Source organism: Phodopus roborovskii, unplaced genomic scaffold, assembly GCF_943737965.1.
Source record: "Phodopus roborovskii unplaced genomic scaffold, PHOROB, whole genome shotgun sequence".
Classification (NCBI taxonomy): domain Eukaryota; kingdom Metazoa; phylum Chordata; class Mammalia; order Rodentia; family Cricetidae; genus Phodopus; species Phodopus roborovskii.
Window position 1 is genome coordinate 13,391,205 of NW_026125391.1, and position 13,288 is coordinate 13,404,492.

The following is a 13,288-nucleotide window of genomic DNA, read 5'->3' on the forward strand; positions in this document are numbered from 1 at the left end:
ATTTACAGCTATGTAACTTCTAAAGATACTGTGTCTATAAAAACAGTACTGTATGTTCCAGTTCTCATTGAGAAGGTGACTTTCATAGTAAGTGTCCTTGCCATGGTGAAAAACCACAACCACAACAACAAAAACCAAGAAAGATGGAAGGGAGGGGTGAAGGAAGGCAGGAAGGTAAGGAGAGAGGGGTGGCAAGAAACCTTAACCACAAAAGAAGAAAGGAAATTAATGCACTACCTTTCCATCTAAGATGTTGTTGTAGTCATAGACAGCAAAGTGGAATGCTGATCACAAAGTGTGTGGGGGGAATGGGAGTTATTAAATAATTGTTCTGCTCATACAGAGTTTGCTTAGAAACAAGAAATGTTCTGGAACTTAATGGTTGTTGCATAACAATTAGTGTATTTAATGCCACTGAACCATGCCCTTTGAAACAGTCAAGTGTCATGTTTTATCATATATGCATATTGCCACAAAAGTGCTTAGGGTGTTAAAACACTCGGGCATATTTGTGGTTAGTGTCCTGGCAAAGAATGGGAAGACAGAGTCAAAGCTACATTGGACAGCTCTACTCTCCAGGGACTTTTAGGTCACTTAAAACTTGTCTTGTCCTGAGGAAGATGATGAGGATCTGATCAAATATGCTGGCCTGCTGCTGTTGACAAGAGGCAAGATGATGCTAACTCCATAGTTTCTAGATGTATTTTCAAAGGGTAGACAATTAAACATCTTGATGCATTGGTTATGGGTGAAATAGTGAAAAAGAGAGTTGCCCAAGTTAGAAGATTAAGTTAGAAAAGAACTAACATGAGTGAACAAGTTGAGAGGAAAAAAAATATGTATGTGGTGTGTGAGTGTACATACACTCTGAATGTGGGTTGGAAGTTTATGTTAGAACATGCTTGTTAGGGGGGGCAGTTGGGATATGAATATTGGAGATGTTGGTGATATGTATGTGTGTGTGTGTGTGTGTGTGTGTGCATTGGGAATCTCTGTATATTTGGTGTGTGTATTCTGTGAGTATATGTTTTGAACTGGTGTATTGAGGGTATGTATGTGCAAAAAGAATGTGTACTAAGCATATATGTGTGCAAAGTGTTCTTGGGTGGTATGTGGGGTACATGTGTTGAGTGTATATGCACCGAGTAGAGGATAGATATGGGGTGTATTTGGGGGGCATCAATTATATGTTTAGGGATATGTATGTATTTGGTGTGTGTGTGTGTATTGTGGAGGTGTACTGGGATGTGTGAATGTTTGAGGTGGTTGTACAAGGAGATGCAAATAAAGACTTAAAAAAAAAAAGGACAAAAGTCAAGGCTTGTGTAACTGATTGTGAACACCAACCCTTAAGGTGAGCCCAGCGCAGATCCCCCACAGATGTCCTTTAGAACTTTCACAGTGGTACAGAGGTGATAGAGAGGATGGGAATGTCCCAAGCTTCAGTGCTGTTCTTTGCCAGTCCAAGTGTGGACTGTCATGAATAGTTTTCCTGGGGAATGTTTTTCCTTGTACTTCATATACAGGTACATGAAGGTAAATGTACTTAATGTCATGTGAACTTTGTTTTGAAGAAGGAGGAGAAGGTGAAGAGAAAGAGGAAGAGGAAACAGCATAAAAGAACATAACCTTTGTACTATTTGAAAATGTTTAATTCATAATCTGGTGCCCTTAAGCCATGACCTACAATTATATGCAGAAAAATGTAGACATGACCTTTTAACTATAATCCACTATTCATGAATATACTATGCCATTTTAAATCAGTCATGCTGGGGACTAAAATCTATTATTTGAGGTGACATAAATCAGAACATGGCACAGCCTTCTCCAATCTTTAAGGATCTTCTCATTTATTGAGAATTAAATTCAAAGCACTGTGATGGCCTCCAATGCCCAACTACCCTGGCTTCATTACAAAGTATCTGACTACTAATTTCCAACAGTCATCCATTGCTAACATTGTGAGTCAATGGCAGTAGCATCTCATGGGTCTCTGAGTACGTTTAAGCCCCTCTCAGGGCATTTGAGAATGCTCTCCCTTCTGGCAGCTGTTCTTCCATGTAAGTACACATGACCTTCCCCACTTTGTGCACTGTTAGTGTTAGCCAGTCTGTGTACCAAGACCTAAACCCCTATCAGTCACTCTTGTGGCCTTCTGCATAATTTATGTTTTACCCTAGTTCTTACTAAATGCTTCCTTGTTCAGATGAAATCAGGTGCACTCAGGATAGTATGGATATAGTCTGCTTGATTGTTCATAAACTGCATCTTTTTCATTAGGATGTAATGTCTATGAAGCCAAGCAGACTGTCTGAACCTGCCTGGTGATTTAGGTGGGTGGTAAAAATTCATTACTTGAAGGACATGAATTGGTGGATGTTGACATGCAATCACTGACTTACTCCCCAGCTTCTGAAGAGCTCAGGTGAAAGTATATTGTTAGTAATGAGAGCCACAGACTATGTTTCCAGAAACTGAACAAAGCAAGAAAGATAACCCTATTGGGGTATGTCTTTCCATGAGATTTGGAGCAGTGGATTCCAAATTTGCAGGAAAATACAAGCCTGAATGTCCTGCAAGACACTGCCACATTTTTCTTGAACAGCCAGCAGAGACACGGATATGTTTGCTGTCAGCTTCCTCTGCCATTGCTACCCCCCATATTCCATGCTCAACACACTTCATATTTGTCATGCCTTTCTATGTGTCCACATCTATGCTTTTGCATGCTCAGCACCCTTCACACTTGTCGTACCTTTCTGTGTGTCCAGATGTATGCTCTTGCATGCTACCTGCTGAGTATCTTCCTTGTTTTAGTTTTTGTTTGTTTGTTGTTTCCTGTCAAACTTCTTCATCAATGTCCATACTTGTTCTTCACTTCTGTAGGGCTTTCTTGCTATTTTGTCCCTCCTGGTTACTGTATCTCGTGTATCTCTGGTACACTGTATATGTTTGAGGCTTAATCTATAATACTCCAAAGATATATTTTCCTCTTGCCTCCCTGTAACCTGATATCTCCTTAAGGGCAGCATTACAACTCCTTTCTGTTTCAAACTTCCATCTACTCCAATGCTTCTCATAAAACAGAGTTCAACTAATGACTCCTGATAGGAAAAAAAGAAAAAAAAAAAAAAAAAAAAACAATCCTCGGGATTGATTTGTGTCTATGGATTCAGGTTCTTTAAAATCAGAGCTGATTGACTCAGATGTCTCAGTGAACAAAAACACTTGGAATGGCTGTGCAAGGACCTGAGATGGAACCGTCAGTACCACGTAGAAGCCAGATGTACAGGGAGACATGGATCATGTGTCCCTATACCGAATGATCACAGAACGAGGAGAGTACCACTAGCAATGTCTTCCCTTGAGACTGGAACAACAGAACCAGAATATGTGCTTCCTCAGCTAGAGTCAGATTTCTGGAATGAGTTCCTGTCTAGTCAATGCCAACCCATTGGCTACCCTGACAGTGAGCCAGGTGAAACACTGTCATTAAACTGAACCTGACTGACAATTTACAGTGACTCACAGTGACATGTGCTGAGTGGTGAGTGAAAGCCACACCCACTCATTTGATGCACACCAATGCAAAGAACACTTCTGGCTTTAAAGCAGAAATAGGCTCAGCTCCATAGCCTGAAAAGACTGTGTGTGTGTGTGTGTGTGTGTGTGTGTGTGTGTGTGTGTGTGTATGTGTACATGTGCATGCTTACTCACACGTCCGAGTGCACATGCATACATAGGTGTGAATGAGAGTGTACCGTGTTTCTCTTAACTAACAATGCATTCTCATATGCATCGGTCATACCCAGAGGCATGAGGGGAGGAGGAGAAAGAGGAGGGCTGCTCTTTAAGAAAGTGAGTGGAGCATACTAGCCTTGCTGCTTCAACCAGCTCTTGGGAGATCTGATCTAGCTTGCAGAAGTGGGTCTCCAGCTGTCTGGCCTTGAGGTGTCTGGCCTAGCTTGGCTTCTTGAACAGTCTTTACCTCTTGGTTTTCACAGATGTGAGGAAGATGCCTCAAGACTCTGTCCTCATGCATTATGTCCCCCATCTGTGAGCTAAGAATAAACAATTCATCTTTAAATTGTTTATTATCAGGTATTTGATCATGGCACTGAGAAAATTGAATGATATACCTTGTGAGTTCCAGACCTGAGATACATAGTAAAACCTATCCTTAAATATATACATGTGTGTTTGTATGTATGTGTATATATATATATATATATATATATGTATATATATGCATATATACTTAAGTATATATATAAATAAGTGCCCACATCTATAAATATATTTAAATACACAAAACATCTTGTAATCATGTGATATATGCATATGTCATATGGGCTTACATATGATATATTTATTTATACACTATGCATTTGAGACTATTATTTGCTTGAACTATATCTGTCTGTTTTTATTCCAGTTGTTTTTTATTATTTCTTTTTTGAAACAGGATTTCTTTTTGTAACAGCTTAGGCTTTCCTGGAACTCACTCTATAAATCAGACTGGCCTCAAATTCAGAGATCCACCTGTTTCTGCCTCCCAAGAGCTGAGATTAAAAGTGTGTGCCATCACTGCCCAGGCTTTTCTAGTTGTTTATATTTTTATTTTAATGGATTTTTCTATACTCTTGGGTCTCTCATGTGTCAGGAAATCCTTTTGTTTTCCAATGATATTTAAGAGGGCAATATATTGTGCCAGTTTTAATGAGTATATAAATAAGTCAGTTGAGAGTCTGAATCTTTAACCCCTCCAAACTCTACTTTGGGATTAACATTCTGGAAGGTGGCTAGTGGTCTCTGAATGGCCTGAGGACAAAACAAAGAGAACTGTAATTAGAAGTCACCAGCAGCCACATGAGGAGTTCAGGCAAGTGAATGTCTGAATATGTCCACTCATACTTGACACTGAGGAAGAGCTTAGTCTGGCTGTTAGCAGAAGAAAGGCAACTAGGATGTTTGGATGTCTTCTAGTTGTCTTTGCTGGTCACATTTCTTTAATGTCTTGTTTTCAGTCCTGTCATTTTCTTTCCACTGTACCTATTTCCTTACTGAGGTTTCCTGGGTCCAACTATCTCTCACCTCTTCTCTAGTTCTTTCTATATCACGATCTGGGCAATAACTTTCCTTTCTCCTCATTTTCCTAGTCTGCTCCCAAGTTTTCTCTGCTCAAAATTTGTTTAAAAATCAGTTTGCTAGACTGGAGAGGTAGCTCAGTGTTTAAGAGCACTGGTTGCTCTTCCAGAGGCCCAGAGTTGCCAGCACTTTTGTAGCAGCTCACAACCATCCACCATCCATAAATCCAGTTTCAGCGGCTTCAACATCCTCTTTTGTCTTCTTTGGGTACTGCAAGCATCTGGAGCACGCTAACTCGTGCAAGTACACATATGCAAGTAAAATAAAAAGGAAAATAATTTTTTGTTGTTTGTTTGTTTGGTTTTGTTTTGTTGAGACAGGGTTTCTTTGTATAACTTTGTAGACCAGGCTGGCCTCAAACTCACAGAGATCCACCTGATCTGCCCCCCCCCCCACCACCAAAGAGCTGGGATTAAAGGCATGTGCCACTACCACCCAGCGCAAATAATTCTAAAAGATAAAAAATTTAAAAGTCTGTTTGCTGCTAACATTCCCATTGTTGGGTTGGTAACATTTCCTATCTGAAACTTTTTATTTTGCAACAATATTGGAGTTTCAGAAATTTTCATAAATAAAGTTTTGGGGTGTATCTCTTGTGCCCCCTGATTGAAAAATGCATAAAATCTTTAAATCTTACTTCCTTCAGTTGTTTTTATATTACTCAAATTGTGAATTTCTCTTTCCTTAAATTCTTCAATTCTTTGAGGTTTCTTAGTTAATAGGAAGAGCTCTTCTGTAGGAAGAGCTGTTTTCTCTCTGTTCAGTAGTGTCTCTGCTATATTATGAACTAGTGAATACTTATCTGATTTTATGGGTTATAATCCACTGTTAGCATTACTTTTTGTGTTTCTAGCACTGTTCCAGCTTCAACCACCCTAGGCTTTTTCTGCTTTAGTTCATATGTCCTGTGAATACATCCTCATCTCTTGTGACTATTTCCTTGTCACAATACAATACTCTAGAGATACTTCATGTTTCTAGTGATAATGTTCAAGAGTTAGCCACTTTTCAGGGGTCTCTTCACTATTTTATTGGAGACTGACAATAGGACACTCTACTTAATGACAGGTTTTTTTTCTATTGGTGTGTCATGGCTATTAGGAAGTTATAGTCACTGCCCTGGTCAATGCTGCCATCCAGCAGGCATGCTGCCGGCTTGGAGATGTGGTCACTGCCATTGCCATCTCTCATGCACACCAATAAATTGTTAGCAGAGTTATTTAAAAGCCGTGCGGGTTTTTGTTGCTTATGTTGAGTCAGGAATCCTCCCTTAAAGGAGCCGCGCAAATATTTGCTTGTCTCTCGCAAAGCAGATACCAACCGAGAAAAATGTTGCTACCAAGAACCTTGTTTGTCTGTGTTCTTTTGTTTTTAACACCCCTTTTTTAAGCTTCTGTTAAATTTTAAGTGGAAGCTCTTATTAGCCATGTTGGGCACCATCTGTAAGGAGTATTGGTTTTTCCTCCTGCCGCCAGTCTTGTCCTGCTGCCGCGCCAGCCCCAAATAATACATAGAGACTCTGTATTTGATACAATACTGTTGGCCCAGTTTCTTATTGGCTAGCTCTGCCTTTAATTATTAACCCATTTCTGTTGATCTATGTATTTTCACATGGCCTTCTCTTACCAGGGAGGCGGCTGGCGTCCAGCTCTCTCCAGACTCTCCATCTTGACTCCTCCTTCCTACTTCCTATTTCCTCCTTGTCTCCTAGTCCCTCCTATCTTCCTTTCCTATTGGCCAACAGTGCTTTATTATTAACCAGTATGAGAAACATATACAGAATGACATCTCCCATCAAGGAAGTGTATGATAAACCAAGCAAACATGTGTATTTTGCTTGTTATTTTAACAACAAACCCAATGAAAGCCTTTGAGGAATTTGTTCAAGAAAAATTACTCTGCCTTTTTTAAACTTTGTATTTTCATAACTGTCTTTTGCTCTTTCATACATGGTCTTAATATATTTTGTGTTACTAATAACAGATTATCTAAATCCAGATAATTGATACAGAATATAGATTCATTTGGGAAATGGTTATGGAGGCTACGAAGTCCAGGAATGTGGTGCTGATGTCTGGTATGCGCCACCATACTGTGTCATAACATGATTGAAGGATATACGAATAGGCATAGGACAGAGAGGAAACTTGGAAGATTTATCCTTGCATCAGGAATCCATTCCCATAGCAATGGCAATGATCCATACTGTAGCAATGGTATTTGATTTCAATATAAGTTTTGGAAAGGAGACTGTAGTGGATATTCTACATCCATGCCAAATGTAAATTAAAGAGCTCAAAGACTTTGGTGATGTCTCCTTGAAAGTTACCAAAATTGGGACTGGAGGAATGGCTCAGCATTTGAGAGCACTAGCCACTGTTTCAGAGGACCTGGGTTCTAATCTCAACATGAACATAGTGACTCACAACTATGTGAAACTTCAGTTCCATGGGATCCAATGCCCTCTTCTGGCCTCTCTGGGCACCAGGCATGCAGTGATACCCAGGCATATTTACCAGCAAAACACTTGTGTACACAGAATATTTTTAATCTACCAAGCTAAAGAGATTAGGGTAATATTAGTTCTATCTATTTATGAGATGCTGGCAAGAAAGAGTTTATGTCAACAATAGGAAAATAATGAAGATAGGTTTGAAATTGAACAATCTTTAGCCATGGCAGTATTTGCAACAAAGCAGGCAATGTGTATTAGTTGAAGTTAATGGTAAAACATTACCAGTGTTAATATTTATAAGCAGTTATTGTCATGTAGTTCTCTAGTTTAACAGAAAGTTTGCAGAATATTTTATATTAGAACATCACACAAAATTTCTATAGTCACACACAGCTGGTTCATTCAGCAAACAGTTGCCATCTGAACAAAATTCTAAGAATGTATTGTTTTTAAAGGCTAAGAAATACTCAGAAGAGGAACCGGAGTTTTAAGAATATGTGCTTTGAAATGGAAAATTCTATCAGATAATGTGGTATTCTAGTTCCCTTTCTTTTGCTGTAACCAACACATGGCCAACGCAACTTGGAGAGAAAAGGCTGTATTTCATCTTACAATTTCAGGCCACTGTTCTTCCTTGAGAAATGTCAGGGCAGAAACCAGAAGGCAGGCTCTCTGGCTATTTGTGGAGCCTTCCCTCTAGCCAAGAAAGTGCAGAATAAAACATGGAAAAACATTGCTTGTTGATTGTATTGTCATCTCGGGGACCCTTTGCCTAGGGATGGTGACATCCATGGGAGACTGGGCCATCTTTCATCAATTAAAAATCAAGACACTCTCTTATAGACATGTCCACAGGCCAATCGGCTCTAGGAAATTCCTTAGTCAAGGCTTTTGTCTGAGGTGTCTCCAGGCTGTGACACACATCCAAAGCTTACAGGTCTATGTGGCAGATCCCCTCACCCCAATTCTTGTTGTTTTATTATTTTTGGAGTGAATCTACCTGCATAGACTAGAGTTTCCTGAGATGGAGCTTGATTGAAAACTCCATGTTTGTGAATTAAGAAATAATTGGCACAGCAAGTGTGTTGAATATCTTACAAATAAGCTAGACCAGCTGTGTGCTAGACTGTATTGAGTATCCACCAAAATAAAGAGAGAACCTTGAGAACATATTCTGGATTCTTTGAGAGAGTATTCTGATGTCTCAATAGCACAAGGGCATTTCATTCAAGACCATCAGTGAATGGTCACACATGACACTTCTATGAAAATGACAGTGTCAAAACTGATGTCTTTTTCAAGAAGTCATATGTATCTCTTCAGATCATGTATCCATATCCATACTAAAGATTCACACCATTATTGAAAAAAATGTAAGTAAGTCCAGCTTAGTTAGTGGTATTGTATTTCCCACCTGCTGAAAGAGCTACTATGGAAATCTAATGCTTACATATTGAAAGCTTGATGGCTTGTGTTTTATGCTAGCAGAAGAGTTATTAGAAAAAGTGCTGAGTTGATGTGTGTGTGTTTCATTTAGTTATTTATTTTCTAATTTTGACTTCCTGTTTACAACATTCAATCAAAAAAAGTTTACATAAAGGTATGTGATCACTGTTGAAAAACCTAAAGTGTTTAAAAAAAAAAAAATCAAAAAGCGAATTAGTTTTCTACTGCAGGGTTGCTCCTGGAACACTTGTTTCAGTTTCTTCTCACAGACAGAAGTCTTACTAGTAAAATTCATAATAGTGTGCTGTTTCCTCATTTCATTAAGTAGTCTTTGGTATTTGAATTTTTATAATGGCACTCGGAGTTTGAAGCCCTTGTAAATTTTTTTTGATGTCCTGCAGTCATTTTCTCTGAAAACTGTGAGTGATGGGAAGGTTCAGAGCCCTGAGGAGGATGAGGAGTGAGTGCTGAAGTATCCAAGTGGAGCCAGCAGGGGCTGCTGCCAGGGACAAGGCTGCCACATTCTTGGTGTGTCTGGCCTTGGACTCACTTAACATCATAATCTGGATTCTATTAAGGGAATTTTGTGTTTTTCCTTTGCAAGAGTCACCCCCTACCATGACAAATATATATATATATATATATATATATATATATATATATGGAAAGCAAACTTTTTCCCAAAAGAAATTTATAGTTCAAATTTATACCAATTTCTTACTAACTTGAGCAAGCTAAGCTCTCTTGAAAGCTTTGGTTTTCCTGTAAAACATTAGTCTCATATGGAAGAAGAGGGGCCTTCTTTTTATGGGCAATGGGGTAAAGCAGTATGGATGTCCCTGTGCTGGGATAGGCTGCAGAATGGACCTGCAGAGTATGGTGGCTTTCAATCTGAAGAAAAAAACATGAAAGGAAAAAGGCTGCACTGGGGGTGTGAAAACAACAGTGCCCACAAATGAAGGAAATGATAAACATTTGATCCAGTTAGCATTGCCTTATCCCTCGTTTCATGGGAAGTGACCGAGGCTGTTCCAAGTCATTTTCAAAAAAGCAGTTTTTACAGGTACCCAGCTTTCCCATGAGTGACCATTGCCTTTTCACCATACAGGACTGTGGTGATGCCTGTGGCCAAAGAGTTTGATCCAGACATGGTCCTGGTCTCTGCTGGATTTGATGCACTGGAAGGCCACATCCCTCCCCTAGGTGGTTACAAAGTGACAGCAAAATGCAAGTATCTCTTTCAAGATGTCATGAAATGCTATGACTTCATACACTATTTGGTTCTTTAAGGTACACAATACCTTTTACATGACTTTAGAAAAATCTTTGGGAGATGTTTGAAAATGATTGGCATGTTATTTATTGCTCTGTTAGATTCATGTCTCTGTAGAAATTTTCATGGAATAAAAGCAAAATGGTTTCCTGTGGTGGACTTGATGGATGTATCAGAAACTTCATGCATTTTAGGAGTCTTATGTTTCATTTAATGAGTAAAGTGATATGACTTCTGTTTATGATATATTAACTGATCTGAGAAGCTGCTGGGCTTTTTTGCATGGAGAATATAGTTTTCATTTTTATTCCATTGTACATGGGGTAGAAACAGATATTTGGCAATAATATTATGGCTTCCAGCTTCAAATATAAGCTCAGTAATGTTACAGCAATCCTAAGGGTCCCTGAGATCTATACTGGTTTTCTGTTGGGTTGTAAGGACACACATTCTGGGAGTGTTCCATAGCAGCCATCTACCCAGCAAAAATGAATTTTGTATTTTATTGCATTTGAAGAATATGACTCCATGGAATTAAGCAAAAAGGGAACTTTCTTCAAGACAATTTCTTTACCCTGAATATGAAAGGAAAGCATATGTTTAGCTCACGCATATAAATACACATTGGCACTGTGCAGACACTGAACAAGAAAAGACTGTCAAGATGCACAGAGGACAGGCTCCCATATTGTGTGCTTTTGGGGAGTCAAAAGCAAACAAGAAGGAAACAACTCAAGTAGTTTTAAGTGGGAGAGATGAGTTTGGAAAGAGTTTGCTATATTAATTTGAAAAGAACCAAAGAAACAGCTTCATGCCAACCTTTGTTTTTAGTTGGCTGCTCATGTGAGAGCATTTCTGCACTCTAATTATTCCAGTAACATTGTTAGGTAGTGGCTATTTTTAACATCTATTATTTACCCAGGGTTTTGGTGCCTTGTTGTCTATTGAAAACATATTAAAATAGGCAATTCTACACAAACAACAAAAAATAGATAATGTCTAACTGCGGTAAAATTGACTGTAGAGACAGTTTCTTGTATTAAATGTCTTTATGATTCCTCTGGTGATGTTGCTCATGGGACTGACCTCAAATAGAAGTCTGCCTTTCCATGGCAGACATTATCGCATTTGGATGAAGGCTAGTGACTAGTTTAAGCTTAATAAAGAAAAACAAAGTTTTAACTCAAAATAAAGAAGAACTCAAAATTACTCCAAACACATGGAGAGAAAGACAGAAATCTAGAAAGTAGCCCCTTTCATGGGATCCACACATCTCCTTCAGAAGTAGGGGACGATGGGCTTGGAGTCTTCTTCTTAGCCAAGAGGTGGAGGAGGAGGTTCACATGTTTATCTCTCAAAAGTAGAGGGGAATAATCTTTGTGTTAAATTTTGGACATTGGAATTGAAATGACATTCAAATCTCAAATTTCACATTAAAAAGTAGAATCAAAAATGTACTAGAAATATTGGTTCTAATACTTTTGCTTCAGTAGTATCAGTCAGTTTTCTGGTGCTATAATAAAAAAGCTGAGGTATTCAATTTATACAATGGGGAAGATTTGTTTCAGCTAATAGCTTTCAAGTTTATAGTCAGTGGGCCTGTTGTTTGAGAACCCGTAAAGAAGCCACACATTATGGCGAGAAGCAAGTGGCAGAGTACAACTGCTTATCTTATTGGTGGGGACAAAAGGAGGGAGGAAAGGCACTAGAATGGTATAGCTCTCTTTGAGAGCACCCCTTCAATGACCAGAGAACCTCCTATTAGAATCCGCCTCAGAAATTTCTACATCTTCCCTATAGTTCCATGTTCATCCTGGAGGTCAATATGGTGGCCTCAGACCCCAGTTCTATCAAACACAATGCAACAAACTCTTCCATATTCCAAATCTACTAACATATTTGTGTTTATTTTTGGGGATATTTTATTGCTTTCTGTCGCTCTCCGTTAAAATGGAATGAGCTATGTGCTGTTTAGTTTTGCTTTGCTTTTCCTTCACTAAGGGAAAAGTATATGTCACCATATACAAAAGAATAGAGAATTAGAATGTGTATTCAAAAGGTCGTATTAGGGTCAAAGACCCACAAATACCATGTGTGATAACATGAACCCCAACGCCCGCCTCTGATGCATCATCTCAGGGAGGCTTCAGGATGCTGGCTGTTTTCACCATAGATGTCAGCAGCCTAACTGGGTAAGGCCTGGGATTGCTGCACAGCCTTTTAGAGACACCCAAGTGGCTGTCCACTGGCTTGCTCCAGGCAGATGCATTTCACTTCAATTCGAAAGACATGAGATTGAAATTGAGGTCTCAAAGCTCCATGCCAGAAGAGTGTGTGTGGAGAGTCCCAACACAAAGTTGAAAATGGAGTACAAATCTGAAGTGAATGGTAACCAAATTATATGAAAACAAATGTTCTACTAAACTTTCTCAGTTTTGTCTAAATCATTCTTGCTCCAAGTAAAATATTGGATGATTTGATCTGAGAGCTATTTGAGTATACTGTCATTTCAGACATCTGAAAATCTACTTCCTTGGCTCATCAAATTGAGTTTTTACAGTACTTTATTTTATATTTTTGAAAGGAAAAGAGAGATCAAGTCAAAACAACAATGGATTTTGTTCATTTTAGACATCTAAATAGCTGTGTGACTTAAAAGGAAGAAGAAAGGCTAGTTCCACAACAAAAATGTCAGCCTAAATCCAGAGAGGTGATTTTAAATAAAGATGATTCCTAAATTGGGCTGTTTTCATCTCTCCTCTTTCCTCACGTTTGTATCTTAGCTGTAAAACTACAACATAAAAATGGGTTTTGTTTGTGCTAAAGCTGAAAACATTTTTAAAGGAGTTTTAGCAATATTTATTTAGAATTTTTGTTCCTTAAATTCAGGACCAAGATTAAGTTCCAACCTAAAAAGCAGGCTTCTCTGCCCTAAGCCCAGATCTAATGTGACCTTCAAAGTA

At 38.8% G+C, this 13,288-nt stretch overlaps 1 protein-coding gene across 1 annotated transcript in view; it reads left to right on the forward strand.

Moving 5' to 3' along the window:
• Hdac9 (histone deacetylase 9) overlaps positions 1-13,288 on the forward strand; it is a 757,858-nt gene that overhangs the window by 641,947 nt on the left and 102,623 nt on the right. Inside the window, exon 22 of the mRNA XM_051175100.1 lies at positions 10,161-10,279. Coding sequence (XP_051031057.1) covers positions 10,161-10,279 — 119 coding nt within the window. The remainder of the gene's footprint in view (positions 1-10,160; positions 10,280-13,288) is intronic.